This window comes from Rhineura floridana, chromosome 8 (assembly GCF_030035675.1).
Source record: "Rhineura floridana isolate rRhiFlo1 chromosome 8, rRhiFlo1.hap2, whole genome shotgun sequence".
Classification (NCBI taxonomy): domain Eukaryota; kingdom Metazoa; phylum Chordata; class Lepidosauria; order Squamata; family Rhineuridae; genus Rhineura; species Rhineura floridana.
This window is the reverse complement of record NC_084487.1, coordinates 51294454-51316755: the sequence shown is the minus strand read 5'-3', so window position 1 is coordinate 51316755 and position 22302 is coordinate 51294454. Positions and strand designations below refer to the sequence as shown.

Here is a 22302-nt window from a genome sequence, read left to right as displayed (position 1 = left end):
TAAGGGGGCATGTTAAATGTAGGACAGAGTCCAGACTGAGCCAGTGAAAATGCTGAGCAGAAGAGGAAACACTCTTGTGCATTGTGGATTTTAGAGGAGATATTTACTGAGATTTTCCCTGGGTACCATTGGAGGTATTGGCAGGCACACTTGCACCTGAAAGTGCCAAGCTGGCAACCCTTGAGCTATAATATTCCCTTGCTAGGAGTTAGGTAAATGACTTCAATTGTATTTTCTGTTGTTGTTGCATTTGTATTAATGTTTAGGCTGGTTTATCTAGGAAAATCCCCAAAGTTCATTCCACTCAGCTGTGTCATTTCTTCCCCCAATCCTGAACACAGGCTCCCTATTCTGCAAGGAGGGACTTTTGCCTTCTTAACTCCTTCACTGGCCATGCTCTCTCTCCCCTACTGGAAGTGCCCTCAATGGACTCAAAATGCCAGTTTGGTGGATGCTGCTTCTCCAGAGTTTGTTGATGTCTGGCAGACACGAATACGAGAGGTAACTGTGATGATCGGCTGGGAGTCCTTCCCCCGCCCTTCGCTGTCCCAGGAACCAATTCCCCACCCTGGGCAATTGAACCTGGAACAATATCCTTCCCTGCCAAGGCTGTGCACGGTCACAACAGCCCTGCAGTTTAGGTAGCTGCCACCACCCCTTATACTGGTTTACCACTCCGAGCCATGGGGAAACTCAGAGCCCATTAAACTTGCCAGAAATTCCAAAGGGCAAGAGCCAAAGAGGCACTCCTTGCCCTGGAGCCTTAGGCAAACACCCAATTTACACAGTAGTCATGGTCAATGGTCAAGGTACCAGGTTTAGAACTAACCTCCTGAAATGAACACACACTGGCAAATGGAAGTAAATTTATTAAAGAATAAAAGCGGTGCACAGTTACAGCAGCAAAATGGTTCCTTAATAACCACACCCAGGAGGGGCAAGGTAGAGAGTTCAATCACAATAAAGAAAACAAGAAAGCTATCTAGCCTAGCCTAATACTTACATAAAGGCTTTCAGTTGCATAGCCACCTCTCTTCAGAGAGATAACAGTCAGGATAGTCTATGGCAAAATGGAACCTTGCCGGGCAACATCAAGTAGGCATGATGGGACCCAGAAGAGGAACAAAACTTAGAATTTTCTGCCCATACTTATGGCAAAATCCCCAGCAACAGGCTGGAGACAATTATCCAATCAGGGGTTTCTTCATGAGGTAAGGGCCCATTAATCACAGACCAAATGGCACATCCTCCCTAAAGCTTCCCAGGCTTTATCTTGATGGAACCAGACCTTTACTGCTAAGAAGGTGCTAGGCTGGGCCTTTGATTACCCACAGCTGGGCAGTAAAACTGCCAAATCATGCTGGCTTGCAAAAACCAAATGTTAATCTGTGAAGGTCCCACACTGTCAAAAAGAAACCCCACAATTCCCTGCTCCACAACCATCTTAGATGCAGGCTTTCATGACAGTAACCACTGGAGATGCTGTCTCTGTGTGTGGAATGTCTTGGGTTTGGGCTCTAAATAGTAGGATACTGTGATACCTAGATTGCAACAGCTGGAGAGGTATCCCCCTTTCAGATATTTTTTACTAGCCATTCAAAAATCCAGTCTCCCTAACACAGCCTTCCCCAATCTGGTGCCTTCCAGATGTTTTGGACTGCAGCTCCCATCAGCTAAGCTGCTGGCTGGGGCTAATGGGAGTTGTAGTCCAAACATCTGGACAGTTCCAGATGAGTGAAAGCTGCCCTAACAGAAGAAAGATGCTTGGGAATTTTACTAGGACTGTTAAGGCAGTGTCCAGCTCCATTAACTCTCTCCTGTCCAGCCCACTGTCATTCTTACAACAGTACTTAACAACTTAAAGGGAAAGATCCCACATGAAAATAAAAACCCATTGAAAGTCTTTCTTTCTTTCAGTTGCAGGGAGCGATCATGGTAGCTGCCTGCTTCCAAATCTTTGTTGGTTTTTCTGGTCTCATTGGATTTCTGATGCGGTTCATTGGCCCTTTGACAATTGCTCCAACTATATCCTTGGTGGCGCTGCCTCTCTTTGGATCTGCAGGGGATGATGCAGGAGAACACTGGGGCATAGCAGCCATGTAAGTTTTGCCTCCCTTTATTACCAAAATGAATATGATGTAAACAAAAAATATAACACTATATCCCATTTTTCCATAGATCCATTTAATAGACATCCAAGTAATGGGGAGCATTGTCTGTTATGTATTTGTATGTGTCATATATTAAGTAACTATGTTCTGGTAAATGTGAGTTAAAATGAAAAATGTGTATAAACACTGGTTGTTGTTGTATACAGTTGCATGGAATATATGAAACTGGTATAAATTGGGAATTATGTACATTGCCAAGTTGATGTGCATAGTCTCCAAACAGAGACTATGTTCTGGTAAATGTGAGTTAAAATGAAAAATGTGTATAAACACTGGTTGTTGTTGTATACAGTTGCATGGAATATATGAAACTGGTATAAATTGGGAATTATGTACATTGCCAAGTTGATGTGCATAGTCTCCAAACAGAGAAATGGACACAAATTCGTAGTGTAAACATCATATTTTGTGAATTACCCAGTCAATGTGCAAAGACTACAGGTCCGAATAGTGTCCTTGCACCCATGGAAGGGCTTTTGATCCAGTAGACATAGTGATGCTTACCAATTAGGAGAGGATGCATTTTTTGTCAAATTGCCTTTCTTTCTGCAGCACCTTCCACCCTGACCTGGAGGATCTCCCAACTCTCTCGAGCTAATTTGTGAGGGGTGCTGAATACTGCAGGGGGGGAGGGGAAATCAGCAAAAATTACCTCTGCTGATAGAAGGAGGGGAGAGAGGTCTGCTGGATCAAAAGCTCTTCTGCAAGCACAAGGGCATCATTTGGATTCCACCCTATCTGTATTAACCAGCAAATGTAAAATAATTCATAACTAGGAGGATTTCACATTTACTTGGAAACAATGTATCTGTACTGACCAAAATATGACATTCCCTCTTTATATTGTTAGTTCTAGACCTCCATGTCAATCACATAGCATAGCATCTGTTGATTTGACTAAAAATGAAATAAAAATTAGAAGTATATATAGCATTATAGCATTTGCCCATGATTTGTTTTATGCCCATATGTGGAGAAATTGTTCAAGGCATTGAATAGGCTAGATCTCCTGATTTTTAAAACAAGCTTTTTGTCAGTTTCAAATACTGAATAGTAAGCGCACATGGCCCCCTGCTAAAAACAAAGCACAGTCATGCTTGTTTTTTTATCCTGCTTTTTTGTCACAAGATGCGAAGTGGCTTATAAGATTAAAAACAATTAAAAAATTAAACATAACATGCACTATAGTCACAAAATATAAATGCAGAGCAAATAGACCACCATCAGATTAACAGCACAATCCATTCCTTTGCATATTTACTCAGGACAATGTCAGCCCCATTGAATTCAATAGGGCACACTCCCATGTCAATATGCAAAGAAGTGCAGCCTAAAATTGATGATCTTTCAGAAAACACAAAAACTCTGACCAAAGAACTGTGATATCAAATTCATGTACCTGTTTGTAATTTGCATTAAGATGTGTGGGATTTTGCAAGATGATTCAGTACAATTAATATCTCACTATATGAGCTGGATCCCTTACATTAGTGTAGAAAACATAGCTGTGAAAAAGTAGTGTAACAGGAACAATATGCCTTGATGTCTGAAAAAGTATGCATTGCAAACATGCAAGCTGGCACTAATGTTTGTGTTTGTTCCTATATAAATGTTCCCTTAAGTTCTGGATCAGGACCTCCAAGTCAACATAAAGCATACAGATGACTTATTTTCTTTCTTTGCTTGTCACATTAGAACCATTTTCCTCATAGTTCTATTCTCTCAGTACCTGAAAAATGTGCCTGTTCCAGTGCCATCTTACAAGAAAAGCAAGAGATGCCATTTCTCCAAGATCTACCTCTTCCAGATCTTCCCAGTGAGTTACCTCCTTTGGACTTTGGGTGACCAGATAGACCACAGCAGGTAGACTAAAATAAAGTTAAATCATAGTTCATTTCAATCACCCAGCAAATACTATTGGCTTCCATTCATTCATTGGCAAAAAAAATGACTATCTGAATAGGAAGTTCACCACTTGATTAATGCTGTGTTGTGCCAAGTAAGGATAAATCTTCTTTTTTTACATGTTGTTTTTAAGTGTGGCCCCCTCAGTGGTTGTTAACCATTTCCTCCAATATCTTTTCATTTTTTCTATCTCCTCTGATTTTTTTTCTTTGCAGAGAATTATCAATATTATAATTTATTCACGAGTCTCCACTGGTATTGATCTTTATTCTGAACTCTGTAATTATTGCCTGTTTACATTCCTTTTCAAGTGCATTGCAGAGCAGATTAAGGTGGATAATCAAGTCAGTGCCTTCCCCACCCCCACTGCGTACAATCAACATCTCATTCCTCCCTGTTGCTTTCTGTCTGTCAGTTACAATCAACACTTCGTTGACATAAGTGAAAGGGAATACACATTTGAAGTGCTCACATATAGAGTAGATCAATAAAAGTATCATTCACACTCTCAATGATTTCAAAGCATTTAAAAAAAATGGGGAAAAAGAGGAATGAATTGGTAACCAGGCACAAAGAGTTGCTCTGCAAAGATAGAGAATATCAGAAATAATAATCAGGTGTGTTTTTCAGGGGGGATGTGTTGGGACTTCATCCTGTTACTTTTTCTGCAGCCGCCCCCCTGCCGGCCTCCTCCAATCGACCACCCACACATGCGCGCACACACACACACACCAGGGTGAAGGAGGAGGTGGGGGAGAGGGCTCCCCAGCCAAACCATACAGCCTCTGCCTGCAGAGGAGGACAAGGAAGAGGAGGTGCAACACTGTGGGGCAGGAGACAGGTTGCCAGCAGAAGCCCTCAAAAAATCTGCTTAATTCCAATGGGGGGGCGCAATTAGGCAGATATTCACTCATCCCAGCCTACAGCCTGTCTCTTGCCCTGCAGTGTGGCTCTTCCTCCTCTTCTGGGCTGGCACTCCTGGGGAGGATATTGCTGCAGCCTCTGCTGCGGGGGCTTCTGACTCCTCCTTCTCCATGGTAGCAGGGGTGGCAGATCTGTAGCGGCGCAGTGTGAGTGTGTATGTATGTATGTGAGGGACAGAGGTGGTGTGAAGGGACCTTGTACTTGAGAGAAGCTTACATGGGAGAACAGTGATAAGGATGATGGAGGGTGAGAGAAGGAGTTTACACAGGGGGAGGGTGGAAGGCAGTTGCAACCCCAGGAGTGACTATTTTGCCTTCAGATCACCCAGTCTAGAAAGGAATTGGATGTTGTGCTTGCTTCTTGGGTGTGGATCAGTTCAGGTTTCAGAAGAGGAGAAGGGGCACATTAGTTGCAAAGCATTTGAAAGGGATGAAGAATTGTGCCCTTTATCTCTTGCTCTTAAAAAAAAGAGGCTTTAGAAGTCTATGAGATCTTCCCACTCCTGATTCCCTCCTCCCCCACTGCTTCTGAAAGTATTCGTGATGCAAAGCATTATTATTTGCAAACGCAGAAGGAAAAGGGTTGGGTGCTTCTTGCCTCAAAAGGGAGCCCCATCGCTAGTGCCAGGCTTGCTTTTCTCAAGGGAGAATTTGGTGGTTTCCCTTTTTATGATTGTGTTAAAACTAGATGTATAGGAACTGCATGTGTCTCACCCATTTCACCCAATCAAGTTCTCCCTCAGTTGGCTTCCTTCCTTCCTTCCTTCCTTCCTTCCTTCCTTCCTTCTGCTTGATATATTTGCTTTGAAATGTAGCATGGTGGAAATAAGAACTTCTAGCTACATTATAGGGTGACCTGGCTGAAGCCCTGCCCTAGACACAATCTCTCTAATCAGGTCAAACAAAAGAAATACATTCATGAAAACTTGTGTGTTTTACCATCTGGATCCCCTGAGTGAATTGTACAGCTGTGTGTGGTCAAGGCACAATATGAATCATGGATTATACAAGCCAGTTGATCATGGGCATGCAGATGATATTGAACCATCCTGTAAATTTATACAGTGGCAGACATGATCTCAGGATGGAACTATGTCTCTCCCTCCAGTGTCCTTTGCTTGTTTTTTTTGTCTCTGCTCCCCATCAGCATGATGACAGGAGGGCACAAGCTTTGTTGAGTTGCATGTTACCAAGGGGAAACCAGGGAATGGAGCTCAACATAGGGCTTCCATTTTCAGCTGCAGCTCTGTGAATTTTTGTAAAGTTTAGTCTAGGTTAGAGTAGCAGTTAGGATCAGTTGGTATTTACAGTTGTGCTCATCTTACCAAATCCATGTAATGATGCAATGTACAACAACACAGTTAAGCTTTCTGGGGGCTAATTCAGGAGCTAGAAGTGGTCCAATAAAGCTTTTGGGAGTATTCTATCAAGTGATTAGCACAGAATTACCATCCACAGAAATGCTCAGATAAGAGGCAAAATATCATTATCCAATAATACTTTTAATGACACTGAAATTCAGCATAAATGAAAGGAAGGAGTGACAACCAGTTACATTACATCTATATTTCTTTGATGCACCTTGCAAATATAATGGGAAATATTGTTGAATTATACTAGAACTTCCTGTCCAGAAGAACAAGTCTCACCAATGACAAAGATGTATTGTCTTCTGTAAATGATTAGGTGCTGTTTGGCCTTACAATTTCTTGGCTTCTCTGTTTTGTACTTACCGTCACCAATGTCTTCCCTTCGGACAAAAATGCTCATGGCTATAAAGCTCGGACTGACAGCAAAGGTGATGTTCTGTCCAAGGCACCGTGGTTTCGGTTTCCTTACCCAGGTATTGTCATGCTACAATGTTGCTGATTTTTGCTGCACCATTTGGAGTGAAAGCATTAATCAATTGTTTATTACGCTTTATTAGGCAATTTCAGATTTAAAATGTTAATTGAATTTTAATATGATCTTTGGAAGATGGTTAATGGTACTGATAACAGTCTATGTATGTTTGAAACAATAGTTTGATATTAGAGTGGAATCGCTGCCTGAATCCATACAGGGATGCAAATATTTTTTATAAAACCTTGGAGCAACAAGATCGTGTAGGAGCTTGGAAGCAAGTAGAGGCGGAGAGTCAAGCACACTATGACAGGAGGGATCATCTTCTTGGTGCAGTCTGGTCTCTTCCCTTCCTCCATCCCCAATTCTGGTTCTTTCCTTCCAAGCAGTGCTTAACTGGAAGGGTTGTGGAGACCATTGCTTCTGACTTAGCTTACAGCCACTCTTCTTATCCTATATGCTATAATTAATCATTGCACACAAATGACTCATTGCTTGGTGGTAGTTTTCACCTAGAGAAATGCTAATGGTGGAGTTTCTCAAGGTGCACTTGAACAATTCACCACATAATGACAGCTGATATGCGGAGCAATTTAAAATAGTCTCCCTGTGGTGGTTATTGCCTGCTAAGCAGTCCTAAGTACCCTGAATTTAGTTGACAACCTTGCATTCTAATCATTGTGTGTCTCTTGCTGTTAAAGATTGTTAACAGGAAAAATAAAAGTTCAGTTGACTCCAAAACTGGACAACATTTGGGGAAAATTTAGTGATGTATGCTGGTGAACTTTACTAGTCTCGGATCCACAACGCTAACATGAACACTTAGTTTTTGTGTTTGTGATGTACAGGTCAATGGGGAGTTCCAACTATTAGCTTGGCCGGGATATTTGGCATCATAGCTGGAGTGATCTCCTCCATGGTGGAGTCAGTAGGAGATTACTATGCTTGTGCTCGTTTATCTGGTGCTCCACCCCCTCCCAAGCATGCTATCAACCGTGGAATTGGAATGGAGGGGATTGGCTGCCTTCTGGCTGGGGCCTGGGGAACAGGGAATGGCACTACTTCTTACAGTGAAAATGTGGGTGCTTTGGGCATCACCCGGGTAAGTCTGATTTCAGTACGATACATTGAATTTCAGTATAGCAAAATGCTAGCATTTTTAAAAAGTGAAGCCAATCATGTGCACTCAAAACAAAAGTTGGCTATGCATGGTGTTTTTCAAACTTTCTTCCTTCAGGGAACTCTTTCCACATCAGTTTGTCTGCTGAAAACACCCAGTGCATCTGCTGTGGAAATCCTGTGCTTTGCAGAGGATTCCGGGGAATTTTCTGGAGTATGCATTTTGTTTAAGTGGGGCATTGGCCAGGCCACAGCATAGGTGAACTGAGAGCATAGCCTGAGAATCTCCCAGTACTCCTCTGTACCTGCACATTGCAGGGGAAGATCGGTAGCGGTGGGCAGGCTCAGTGCTCAAATTAACTAAATCTACAGGCCCCACTCCTGATGCCTTCTAATTTTTGCCAAATCATGCCCCCCTATAGGTTTCTTTAAATAGTAGCTAAGGGGATGGAACGAAAGGTAATGGGGCTGGGCCCCATCAGACTGCTCTGAACTACCACAAGGTCCACTGAGCTTCTAAATGTAAAAATCTGCTGAATTATTGGTCTGAAGAGTCCTTCTGAACAACTTGGTGCTCATATGTAGGCTTACTGTAAGAAATTTAAAGGATTCGCTTCTATTGCTAATAAATTATTACATTCTAGTCCTTATGCTGGTAGTATAGCCTCAGAAATCAAGATCAACACAGTGTGCAGTAATATGATTAGCTTTTGAAAGTTTATTAGTGTTCTCTGTCTTACAGAACAGGGATGGGGAACCTCCTGCCCATGAGCCTAATTAGGCCTACAAGTCTGTTTCCCACAAACCACACCCACCTGCCCCATCCCTGACTATTTAATATCTGCTATTGCAATTTAGATTGTTCAAAGTGAATAATGTGACATCTCCTATTGAATAAATATTTATTAATACAACACCTAGAGCTAAAAACATGGTATATTTAACAGGGAAGTCCATGGGACAACCAGATAGGTTGGACTGATGCTCCACTGATATAAAAAACACTTGGCTGGGCTAATAGGGTTACCAACCGTACTCTTTTAAGAGTACATGTACTCTTTTTGAGATGGTGCAACAGCATACTCTTACTTTTCACTTATCGAAGCCAAATGTACTCTTTTTGAAATGACAAAATGATGGTAACCCTACTGGCTAATTAGTCGTATTGTAATCTTATTTGTAAATCTGACTACTGCCAGAATTGACAGATCTAACATAAAAGATTCTGTTTTTTTTTTTATGGCTTGTAATTCTCTTCTGTTCTTTTCAACACAGGTAGGGAGTAGAATGGTCATTGTGGCTGGTGCCTGTGTTATGCTTTTGACTGGCATGTTCGGCAAGGTTGGAGCTATGTTTGCCAGCATTCCAACTCCCATCATTGGAGGAATGTTCTTTGTGATGTTTGGCATCATCACTGCTGTGGGGGTTTCTAATTTACAGGCAAGAGTTTTGCTTTCAGAAAGTTTTATTCTGCTTAGGTGAGGAAGCACAATTTGGCCTTGTGCAGTTTCAGTTTAGCTGATCATCTTTAGCACTCCAAGGCTAGCCTGAGTATGTATTCATTGTATCCTGCCTCTCAGCCTAAACATAGTTCCTCGAGTCAGCTTATAATGAAGATGCATAATCTGTAACAGCTAAGAAACAGCTGAGAAGCACAAATTTAGTATTCACTGTTTCAGTTCAGAAGGTCATCAAGGACCATTGAGTAACAGGTGAATTACAAAGTGTAATAGTTTTTCCTATTTTGCATGGTTGCTCTGTTGTTAAGACTGCCAGTTGCATGGATGGGATGGTTACATTTGGCAGTCATTACTGCTCATGGTGGGTCTTTTCAAATCCAAACCAAAGTTACTCAAGAATGTACAGGTTTGGTTACATCCGTTTTTATTAGGCTTGATGATGGATCAGTTTTTACAGTGTTTTTCACTGTGGGGCAATGAACTTAAATGGGCACTTTTAACCATGTAAGGTACTTTTAAGCTTGCATAAAAATATAAATTACATAATAAAGCATGAGAGTCAGTGTGGTGTATGATAAATGTATTTTAACATTAAATATGATTTAAAGAAATTTATCTGTCTTTCTCCCACTGCAACTCCATTTTCTGCTGAACCATCACAGCTTTATTACATTTAGATTTAATGCAATGGGCTCTATGCTTTTAAGACCATCTTCTCCATCAACTCTTATTCCACTAGCAATAAGAACAGTCTTTTCATTTTTTACCTATCTATATTCTTGACACAGTGGCCATGCTCACACATCACTTTCCCAGACTATTTTCTGTTCACTCCTATTCTAAAATGGAAAGTAATTCAAGTGGGTACTTAATATCTTATCAAGTCTTCATGCATTTAACATTCAAGAACCAAGGAAGGCAGAAGAGCAAAAGGACCTTACAAGGAAAGAGGATTAGGAACAACAGTTGTATTACTAGCCTGTTTCCCAGGTCTTACAGCCCTGTCCTTGTGATGCTCTGAATAACACATTTTGAAAGGAGTAGTGTGAAAAAGGATGCTGGGTGGGTTAGAGGCGAGCGTTTGTTTGTTAACTGAGAAGCGGCACAGGATGGGTTGGAGGAGCAGAGGAGCAAAGGGGCCCATGTCCTCAGGTTGAAGAAAGAGGCTGAGTGAATCAAAAAGGGGACAATTGGTGGGGAAGTTAAAAAGGGCCCTAAACTTTTTTATTTCTAGTTATGCACCCATATTTATTATTTATTATTATTATTTATTTAAAGCATTTATATGCCGCTTTCCAGGGAGACCTCACAAAGCGGTTTACATCACAACATATATAAACACAGAATAAAATCATATAAAAATTTAAACTCAGATATTAACTAACTATTGCAGAAATAGATTGTCTTAATTGCCTGCATAAATCTGGTGACACAGAAAAGTTTTCAGCAGGCATTTAAAAATCAGAACAGAAGGTGCCTGCTGAATATCTATTGGCAGAGCATTCCTCAGGTCTCAGCTGATGACAATGAAGGCTTGATTTCTTGTTGTCAGATGAGCCTTGCCAACTTGGGGGATGCCCAAGGATGCTCCAGCAGATGATCTCAGTGATCGAGCTGGGATATAAGGGTTCAGGTGGTCCTTGAGGTACCCTGGACCATTGTTGAGGGCTTTGTAAATTATTACAAGGACCTTGAACCTGGTTCGGTAATGAATGGGTAGCCAGTGCAGATGTTTTAACAATGGTGTCATATGTTGTTATGTAGAAACTTGGAAAGGTCTGTTTTAAAAACACCAGTTAATAAAACCTGAGGACTGAGTACATTTCTATTAAAATATGAGCAATATGTCCAGGAAATATCCTATAACATACGCAAACACTTTCTAATGAATATTTCTCTTAAATCAGTGGTAAACAATGGGACACTAGTTGGAGGTTGGTAGGAGAACTGAATGAACAATGAACAAACAAGGCTTAGTACAGAAAATTACTCTGTAATTTAGAAATTACAGTTAGAAAAAAAATATTTTCATTACTACAAGCTACAGACTAAATGGGGTTTATTATAGGAAAAGCACTATCCATAATTAGTAAACAGAAGTTTACTCCCTGCTGGGAGGAAGCACGGGATATAAATAAATGACATTTATTGATACTGAAAAGATGTTTGACAGGGTAGATTGGAAATTTCATTACCTTTAAAAATATTTTTACATGAATTGGCACCATGGATGGGAATAGGGACATTTCAGTTTACAATGTCAAGGCTGCTGTTACTAAATTGTTACTCACTTTAAGTACAGAACCATTTGCAATAATAAGCCAGGAAATGCAGAATGTTGAAGGACCCAGGTAACATGACTTTATGATGAACCTGATGATTTGAGATCTTTAACAAATCCAAAAGAGTCAATGAACTATGTGTTAAATTGTATTAATACATATAAGTGAGTTTTAAACTACAAGATTAACAGAAGCAAAATAAAACTGTAAGTTGAAACATTAACTCTGCTGTAAAAAAAAATGAAGTAAATCAGCAGATTGAAATAGGTCCTAAAACCAGTGAGGCATCTTGCTGACTAATAGCATAGATGACCTTTATCAACATAATTGTCAGATTGTTAGATAAGATTACAAGTTATTTTCTGATATGATCTAAATTGAAGATCTCATTGTTAGGTAGAATTACTATCATAAAAAATAAAAGCATTATCAAAAGGATTTTATTTGTTTGAAAATGTTCCCTTTTCTATTGCAGCACAGATTGTAAAATATAGAAAAGGATATTTACAGATCTTATATGGAAAACTAAACATCCTAGTTCAGCATGAATCAATTTATAGAAACCCAAAGAGAACAGTGTGATGGCTTCTCCAAATCTGTATTTCTATTATCAGATTAAAACCAATCTAAAAACAGATTAAAGCAAAAGATTCTTCTTAGAGCAGGACTGTAGGAATATTCTGCTACCTCACTTGTTGTCTTACAGTGATAAACATAAAAGTGCCATATTTCAGTTCTTTCATACTACCAACTTTAGAGTTGTGGAATAAATCAAGAATATATTGTCTTGAAGTATTATTATTGTTGTTATTGTTGTTGTTATTATTATTATTATTATTATTATACTGGTATTGACCCATAAATATAAATATAAGCCTATTTATTCCAGTGGGTTTACTTTATGACTTGGCTTGATACTGTCCAAGGAATTTATTGCTAAACTGGCATGTTGCTCAAATGTAAAAATGAAATACTTCAGATTTGTAGAAAGATGGCAAAGGACAGGGAACTCTGAGAATAGTGATGGCATCTTGTCAACTGATGTGCACAACATGTGAATTAGCCCAAATGTCAAAGAGCAACTCTTGTAGTGGCACACTAGAAGACAAATCCAGTCTGAATGTTGTGGCTCTTGAATATTCTCACAACCCTCTCCATTGTCAGAAGGTCTGATCCCTCAAAAGACCCTTTATCTCTTTCCCTCTCCCCTTTTTTTGGGTCTGCCCCATAGCATCTGTGTGATGCCACTAGCATCACCTCACTTGCTTCCTTCAAGTTCTTCCTCAAAATGCACCTTTGCTGTCATGCCTTTTGCGTAGACCCCTGGATTCCATGCCTTAATGTAACTCTGCCTGGGGCTACACTTACGCACTGCATCTGAAACCATCACATATTGCTTTTCTGTTTACCCTGGGCTCCCCTTCCCTCCCTTCTTCTGTTTCCACTATGCTTAATTTTAGAGTGTAAGCTCTTCAGGGCATGGACTTGTCCTATTACTCTCAATAATGCACTTGCACACAGATAGTACGATAAATAATTAACAGTGCTCTCTTTTGTACATCCCCAAAACTGGCTGGTGAAATAAATGAGTTTAGTACCTTTGATTTGTTTTTCTCTGTAAATAACATCTCCTCCTTATTCAGTATACAGATATGAACTCTTCAAGAAACCTGTTCATCTTTGGATTTTCTATATTCTCGGGTCTGACTGTTCCTTTCTGGGTACAGCGTAATTCAGAAGCAGTTAAAACAGGTGAACAGGGAGACCATGGCTTTTATTATATTTTGCTTTCACCTGAAATCAACAGAAAGTTAATTAGAAATTAGCACACTAAAATAGGGGCACAATTCCCATAAATTAGCTTCTACCCACACTGTGGTTTCAATTATGTCATGAATTTGAATGAGTGGATTTTGACAGATACAGTGTTCATGCTAAGAAGCTGCTGTGGATTGATTCTCATCTGCTGTGGTTGGTTTCTGTCTTGAGATGCTAGCTGATAACTGCTCTAGACACCTGTATTTAGCGCTTGATCCTCCAGATTCAGTTAACAGCATTATCAAAGCTGACCATCTTTTTGGGTGGATACATGCTTGTAAATCCATGTTTATCCTGCCAGTCAATGTGCATAGAATCGGTAGGATCTAGTGGATTTAAATCGTAAGATTGTAGTTTTAGTTTAATTTATATGCAACTTTCCCAAAGTGTATCATTGCCAAAGCTACTTACAATACACATCAGATACCAAAAAATGCTATAAAAGCAGTGTGTTACAAAAGGTAACAAATTCAAAATAGGCAAAGTCAGCAAGTCAGTATTACAATTAAATAATATGATTAAATACAAAACAAGCTCTATATTCACAAAATAAATTCACAAAAATGTTGGGTTTAGGTTATTATAGCCCTTTTCAGGCATTCAATCCATCTGATGTGGGAGAGAGAAAACAAGTGTGGTTGTCTCCCTGCCCCCCAAATCACCATCTCTGTCACTCTTCATGAGTTGGAGGGATAATCTCTGAAGAAGGGAGCCTGCTCTGTGTAGGCTCCTCACACAAGATAAAACCCTGAAAAATCAGGATTCTAAAAAACACCAGGAGCTTCCACAACTAGAAGAGGCTCCTCCCTGCTACAACTTGTGGAGAGGGGTGGTGACAAGAAGATAGCACAAGTATTTTCATCCTGGCTCTCCCTCATCACATCAGGTGGTTTAGAACACCTGGACTGCAGTTATGACAACATCCTGTCTTGGGCTTCTAGTTGGTCTCACCATCATTAGAGATTCTGAAGATGAAGATGAACAGGTCTGTTGTTATGGTTAGATATAGCGATTCTAAAGCAGTGCAGAGACTTGGATGAATGGCTGCTGTTTAAATAATTAGCATAATACAAAAAGTAACATATTTGTTGGCAGCAGTCCAAAGCATAATCCTCATTTTTTCAGATGCTGGAGATTTAGCAACATGTGATGGATATCTCCATTATGAGGCCTGATTTTTGAGCAGGAGTGTTGAGAATATGGACTGGGTAGATTCAGGGAGATGTTTGTAATTATGTGATAGTTATGATTTGTTACGATAGTATGATGAGCTCAGTAGTCTTGACTCAGCAGGACATTTCCTATGTATTCCTTTTGTGTATATGAAAACTTTGTCCATGGACAATAATCTGGGCAGAGGTCACAACAGGGGAATCCATTTATATGGCTGTAGTAGTACAATACAAAATTTCACATGAATCATGCAAAAATGTGATTTTAGTGTCAGGTAAATATTGTGTGCTTTTGAAGATAGTAGAATGCTAAATGACTTCCCTTATTGGTTCTATTGGGGGTTCTAATTTGTTCTGATTGTTTGTTTTGACCAATGGATTCTGTTTCTAGGAATTGAACAGCTGGACCAAGTGATCAGTGTGCTGCTAACTACAGGCATGTTTGTTGGGGGATTCCTGGGCTTTCTTCTCGATAACACTATACCAGGTAGGAATTACAATAATGTAATTATTATAGCTTTCTTGGCTGTATTCTAGCAGTCTGGCTGCACATGGCTGCCCGTGCTTTGAGCCCAGAATATCGTCAGAAAATCTTGAGCCCAGAACATCTTCAGAATAAGTCTGAGACCACTGTCCTGATAGGGTGACTTTAAAACAAAACAAAACAACTTTCTGGCTACAGCCGCTGAAGCAGTAACACTGGAGATCTTTAAACATTAGCTTAGCTATGCAGAAGCTGCATTTTCTATGAGTGACTCCTGCATTACTGGGTAATGTTTAAACGACCCATCCACATGTGCACATAGATCCTGACCGCAGAGTCAGCAACATGCTAGAAGGGTGGAGCTAATTCCTTGGGAAAACTTATGCAGTTGGCCGCCACCCACCTGGTTGGGTCATTTAAATGTTAACCCGCAGGAGCGCACTTCTCATACAGCTAGAGTAAAATTTAAAGGGGCCACACCAGGTTTGATGGGTGCTTGAATACATGCACTCTGGTCATAGGTGTCCAGGGGCTTGCTTCCCCCTTTCAGTGTTTTACTCCTTTCCATCCCAGAAACTTCCTGCAGACACCCGTGAGTGGACCCTGGCAGCCAACAGCATCAGTGATGGGGAGAAGGGGCTGAAGGCTGCTGTTTTAACTTCTAGTGTCCCAGAGCGATGCTATGACAGAGGCATTGTGGGAAGTGAAAGCAGCAGCTAGACTGTGCCAACTGGTGCTTCTCAAATCACCAGTCTGAGGGGAAAAATATGGCAAGCATTGTTGGCAGGTCCTGTCAGGGTTTTGTAGCCCCTGCAGTTGCCCAAGCATGCATGGTGCTACATTGGCCCTGAAAGGGCCCCACTGATGTAGTACAAGTATCCTCAGTGTTTTGAGTTATGAAGGCAGAGGGTGTAGTCACTACTGATTGGGATCAGGGAGATATCTAGTTAGAGCAAGGCATGTGGGTGCTGATGCAAAACTGCACTCATCATTGTTTTTTTGCAGCAGAAAGTCACAAAACCACTTTATAGATTTACAGGGGCAATTTGTATGATGTTTCTCTAGCATATACTCAGTGTACTGTAGAGCTATGTTTATTATAATGTGCCTTGTATTTTACTCATACAGTACTCAAAAGAATATAGAGGATGCATTCCTGTCACTTTCATATTCTTGTTATAAGTGGGAAATAGCCTTGTTTATTGTGAATGTAGTCTAAAAGGACAGTGGTGTAAGATTCATGCTTTTTGTGGCACCAAATGATGCCCATGCCTATTGCCAATGACACAAAAGACTTTGTATTCTGTATGAAGGCTTTTGATAACCACTCTATTTTCCTTTGGTAGGGAGCAAGGAAGAACGGGGACTCCTGGCATGGAAAGAGGGTTATAAGGAGGAGTCTGATGATACTGCAAACACCACGGACATCTATGATCTACCCTTTGGAATAGGCTCTAAGTTCTGTGTTGCTAACTGGTTTCAGTACCTCCCAATGTGCCCCAAGCGCCCAGCTAGAAACAATGCACAGGAACACAATAATCATGTACAGGAGAACAACAGCAATATTAATTCAGAAAGGGACGCAGAAATGAATGTTGACACCAGAATCTAAGACCACACCAGTAGACAAATTGGTTTGCTAAGCCATTGAAATAACATCATTTTTGCTCTTTCATGCCACTGGCTGAAGCAAGAAAGACTAAGTTCCTGCAAGCCGCTCCATAATTTGCCATTTGTTCAGCGCGATCTTGTGTGTCAATTTCTCTGCTGCAAGAATACAGTACCATTTTGAGGAATAACCTTGACTAGGGATTAGGGACCCCAGCAGGTCCAAGGTGGAGAGCTTGTTTTCCTTCCTACCCCGGGAACCTGTTGCCCTGAAAATCCAGTGTGTGGTTTTTGAGTTCCTGAGTAACTGGACAAGCTAGTGCCAAGGAGCAAGGTTACTGACTTAGGCCTCATTAAAACCAGACTCAAGATTTTGTCTCTGCTAGAATGATCCTATGCAGTTGGCTGAACTACTTTACCTGTGTCTCAATATTTTGTTGCTCCCATACCTTTTAGTCTTCAGATTTGTTAAACAGTAAAGCAAGGATGAGGAACCTGTGGCACTCCAAATGTTGTTGGACTCTATCAGCCCCAGTCAGGATGGCTAATGGTCAAGACTGATGGGAGATGTAGTTCAACAACATATGGAAGGCCACAGGTTCCCCATCTCTGCTGTAAGTCTCTGGAGGACATACTATACCTTTTAATATATGTTATTTATGTTATCTGCTACAACAGGCTTCCAGAAATCTGTAAAATAAATTTGTAGGTTCTAAGCTGCTTTTAGACTTCCATGAAAGTCAGTATTTGTGAGAAGCCACACAGAACAAATACTATACAGAGATATGCTTTATCTTCTTGGTTAAATCATAAAAATGTTGTGCCAAAAGGAAGTAATCAATAAACTAACCTGTGACATATACAGGGATTTTTTTAAAAATTGTTTTCTTGTGTGTGTGTAACAAGTGGCCTCTTAGGTGTACTGTTGGCATTATCTAGAAGCGCCTTCTGATAAAGATATATGAAGCATTAATTGTAGTCTAAGGGCTCATTCACACGGGAGCTGAAAAAAGACGCAGCTTTTGCCATCATGATAGATTTTCAAGGTTCACACTTCCTACGTTCAAATCTGAGGTTTTCCGTTCACACCAGTTGGCATTCCTCTGGGAAGGATTCGTGTCACTGTTTCATGTCCCCACCCCCTATTTTGCATGTTTACTGCATCTGGAGTATCAATATTGCTAATGGAGAAGGGGATGCTTTTGGGGAGCAGTTTCATTGTTTCTTGTCAATTGCATGCCTCTCCCAGCTGAACATCTTCCCCACCTCCCACTCTAGTATAAATGAATTCTGTCCCCTTCTCTTTCTTGGTAATAGGAATTGAGGGGGCACCCCTTCCCCTTGAAAGTCCTTCTCTTTATGTGTGTGTGTGTGTGTGTGTATAAGGGGGAGTTCTGACTGAGACCACAATTCTTTCCCCATAAGACAAGACGTGTGATCCCTTGTCCTTCTCTCGATGTACATGAGGTAAATCACACGCAGGCACTCATAGGAAAATGAAAGAGCAAAGGAAACAAGAGAACAAAAAAACAAAAGTCCCACAGATCCTGCGACGTGTCTTGTATCATGTGGCTTGAGATTGGGAGTGAGGGAGACCATGAAATGAGCACGAGTGGCCCGGTCTTACCCACCAACCCACCCGTTCTTCTTCCTCCCTTCCCTCCTGGTTTGAGGAGGGACAGAGAGGGAGGACTGGCACTCCTCCCCTTCTTTTTTACCCCAGAGTGGCGCATTGACTTAAGGAGCCACTTTCCTCCATCGCAGGCTTTTTCTCTTCCACGCTCTTGGGTTTCCCAGAGCAGTTGCTCACCTGACCTTCTCCCTCTGAAAGAATGAGCCATTCTTCTGCCCTTTAACTTTGTGTGCATGTATTTCCCTGCTTCTTGTGTGGGAAAGTCTCCCCCCCAAGACAAAGGGAAGGCGAGGGGAGCATACATGACACTATCTCCTTTGGTTCTTTCCTTAAGTCCTTTCTTCCCAACTGCAGAGGCTGAGGCGAATCCCAGCCAGCCAGCCGCTCCCTCTTGCAAATCACTGCAAGACAAACCGGGGTCTAATGAAGGGGAAGGGAGTGGATGGCAAGCAAAGAAAATGCTGGCCAGTGCCTTGGGGACCCGCCTTTGCACTCGTGATTGTGCCTTTTCAAGTGCTCTGGGAGACCAGGGAGGAATTACTGCTGGCTTTTTTTGGTCAGTCTCATCGTTTCTTGTCAATTGCACACCTCTTCTGGCTGAGAGTCCCAGTGCAATTGGCATGAAACTGATTTGAGGGGGAGTGAGTGACTTTCCTATATGCTATTAATGGCCAAATAGAACTGTACCTCAGCCTGTCTTAGGAATGGGGCTGTCCTCTATTTCCATTTTTCATTTCTAGAAATCCCCTCTTTGCTCAGAATATGCCCCAAATATGTATCCTCCTTTCTAGTATGTTTGTAGCAGTTAGGATGAATTTCCTTTATACTTTTGTGATGTTTCTTTCAATTTCTGCCTGTCTGTTCATTCTACAAGAGTTATTTTGTAGTTGCCTAGCACCTGTTGACAGCTCTCTATTTCTGTTTTGCTAATCTCTCTCTCCCTCTCCCCTTGTCCAGGCTTTCGTTATTCCATCTTCACTCACTTAGTAGTTGGTAGACAGTTCAGTACATGTTTACCTGAAAACAGTGTACATTTTATAGGGCAAGAGCTCCACACAAATTATCCCACTACACATGAGCAGCACACAAATTACCTTAATTGCTGTTCTGACAAGTAGTTTGGTCAGCTGTGTCACAAAGGTTGTGCCATGCATGGCCCTCTTCTCTCCCATTGTGTGGTGGTGTCTGATAAGTGGTAAGATCTGCATGGGCTGCTGTGACCAATTAAGTTTCCTGTCTACCTTTTTATCCTTGCTTGGTAAAAGACTGGTGGTTTTGTGTGGTTTCTTGGTATCAGCCATTTATGACATGTACACAAGATCACATTCCTGCCTTTCAGGCACGTAATACACACTTGTGCATATGGAACAATCGTCCTGACTCTGTTGTGGGATTTTGCTTGCATATGTGTAGCTTAGAGGTGGCTAACTTGTTACTCTCCAGGTGTTGTTGAACTACAACTCCCATCACCCCTGACCATTGGCTATGCTGCTTGAGGCTGATGGGATTCAGGAGTTGGGGCTGTGTACAAAGACAAAAGAAGCTGAAATTGCATCCATCAGTTCCGTTTGGGGATGGGGGAGGGCAGGGGAAAGCATTCAATTCCATTTCACCACAAACAGGTGATGAGTGAAGGTCCTACTTTCTATAATGCTGGCTGCAGAATGTGCACACTTTTGAACCAGACATGCAGAAACTCCATTCTATACATACTTGTAAACTGTAATCAAGGATAGGAAAAAAACAGGGTTGCAAAGTTTAGTCAAGTGGTTTTTTATTAATTTTAAGAGATATCCCCTATTAATCTGGTCCCAAAATTTTTTAAAAAACACCATAGGTGGCAAGCAGCATCTTAGATAAGCCATGTCTTCTCTCTTACACACAAGACAAACCCTTGGAGCCCAGTTTGCTCTATTCACATAAGGGGCAGGTGATTATCATCAATTTCCCTTTCCATCTACAGTCCTCTGCACCAAATCTCAGGCCATTCACAACACTCCAGCAATCCTAAGGAGCAGATCTGTAGGGGTGGTGGTGGCATATGGGGCTGCAGAGGGAAGAGAGAGGCAGGAAAGCCCTGTTCTGTGAACATGAACTGTTCTGTTGATAGGAAGCAAGACAGCATCCAAGCTATCATCTCATCAAAGATGGCAAGTACTGTGGCACATGTGCTTTATCTAAATTCTAAAGAAAGGAATGCATTTTCCTTCAGACTGATTGCTTTATCTTCATGCAAATTTAATCAATCATGCAATTAATACATTAAGATTTAACTGGTTGATGATTTTTAACACCTCAGACCAGTCTGATTTTTGTATGACACTGTGGGTGAAGTGTGCTATAAGGATAACCTTGCATCAACAATCTCTACCTTACCCAACCTGAGTGCTCTTAATTTCACCCTCTCCATGTGTCATTAAAATTGATCTTATATTGTGGATTTGATGGTCTTCTGTGAAAAATATTCTGTAAAAAATAAACCCTATACTAAAAAACCAAAAACAACTCTAAATAAAAAAACATATTTTACTTCTTAGCAAAATGTGGTATAATTTTCTGTTATTACTTTCTGATGAAGTCATATCCTGCATTCCCCAACTTGGTGCCCTAAATATGTTGCTGGACTACAACTCCCATCATCACTGACATTTGCAGATGTTGATAGCAGCTGCTATAGTGTATTCAAATAATTCAGATTTCCCCCAAATTAGGCAGCACAATCACCACAAGGTGTGGGTGTGTGAACTTCCTGTGTCCTGAAAAGCTGCTTTACTGACCACCACTACTTACTGTTTATTGTTTGTGCCAATGTCATGTTGCTGAGGCCTAGTGTGAGACTATTAAGAGTAATTGACAATTTCAGGAGTAAACCTGGAATATCCTAAATAGGGATGGGGGGCATATATTTGAAGGGGACTCAAAAAGCAAGGTCCCCCACTCAATAACAGGTGCTCCATTTTGAGTTGGAACCAGACCTAGTCAAGACCGGATTGAGCATGAAATGGGCCAAAGCTTTTCATCCTTGCTTGCTACCCCTACACCTTGCACCCACCCGACTAGCTGGCCAGGCAGCCTATCTGCCTGACTGATGTCAGAGGTTGGAAGAATTCTTTTCTGCACTGAAAACTGGCAGGAAATGAGGAGTCTCAGAGGCATCATTTCATGCTGTGGAGTTGAGACAGGCAAGTCTGTCTATCTCTAATAAGTGAGCAAGAGAACACTCCTACCACTAGGTACTGCCCCCTCAAGCATGAGTAGTTTTTTTAAAAAAAAAAGTAAAAGGGAAGAGACTATGAAAACCTGGGTTTTTTGTGAGCATTTCAGGTTTTTAATGTGTTGCTTGGATGGGGCTGGTTTTGTGAGGCAGCTGGAGAAGGAAGGGTTAACCCTCTCTCCTTGCTCCCATGGCCCTTAGAAAGAATTTTTAGGAAGGTAGAGAATGGGTGACTCACCCCCAGTTCTGGTCTCATCCACTACCAACTTTAGTTTAGGGGTAAGGAGAGAGAAGATGGGGCACTACATCCTCAGGACGCTTCCTCGACATGCGCACACACATGCAGTGTCTTCCATGGACTATGGCTTTGCGGGGGAGGAAGAGAGGGGAGACACCAGCAGCCTGCCCCAGTGCTGCAGCTCAGAAGAAAACATACGACAGAGACTCACTCACTGTTCTGCCAGTTCCAGTGCGCCTCTCCCCCTCTCTTTTCTGAAAATGGGGGCACATGAAGCTAGTCAAACCTTGCCCCTTTTTACTGTAAAATGTGGTGGAATCAGCTGCAGCTATTTTTAAAAAATTCACTTCAAAGATATTTTGCAATGGATTGGTAGTCTATCCGTTCCCCCTCCAGGTGTGGATAATGGAAATGCTTTGCTGTAGGCGACTCG

General features: G+C 41.3%; 1 protein-coding gene across 7 annotated transcripts in view; it reads left to right on the top strand.

Moving 5' to 3' along the window:
- LOC133390575 (solute carrier family 23 member 1-like) overlaps positions 1–17664 on the top strand; it is a 65351-nt gene extending 47687 nt beyond the window's left edge. For all 7 annotated transcript variants that reach the window (XM_061639451.1, XM_061639450.1, XM_061639453.1 and 4 more), the window contains 9 exons: positions 342–501; positions 1918–2099; positions 3867–3987; positions 6686–6842; positions 7690–7943; positions 9236–9400; positions 13346–13454; positions 15084–15179; positions 16523–17664. In XM_061639451.1, coding sequence (XP_061495435.1) covers positions 342–501; positions 1918–2099; positions 3867–3987; positions 6686–6842; positions 7690–7943; positions 9236–9400; positions 13346–13454; positions 15084–15179; positions 16523–16788 — 1510 coding nt within the window. In that variant the 3' untranslated portion in view covers positions 16789–17664. The remainder of the gene's footprint in view (positions 1–341; positions 502–1917; positions 2100–3866; positions 3988–6685; positions 6843–7689; positions 7944–9235; positions 9401–13345; positions 13455–15083; positions 15180–16522) is intronic.
- The last annotated feature ends 4638 nt before the right edge of the window (positions 17665–22302 follow it).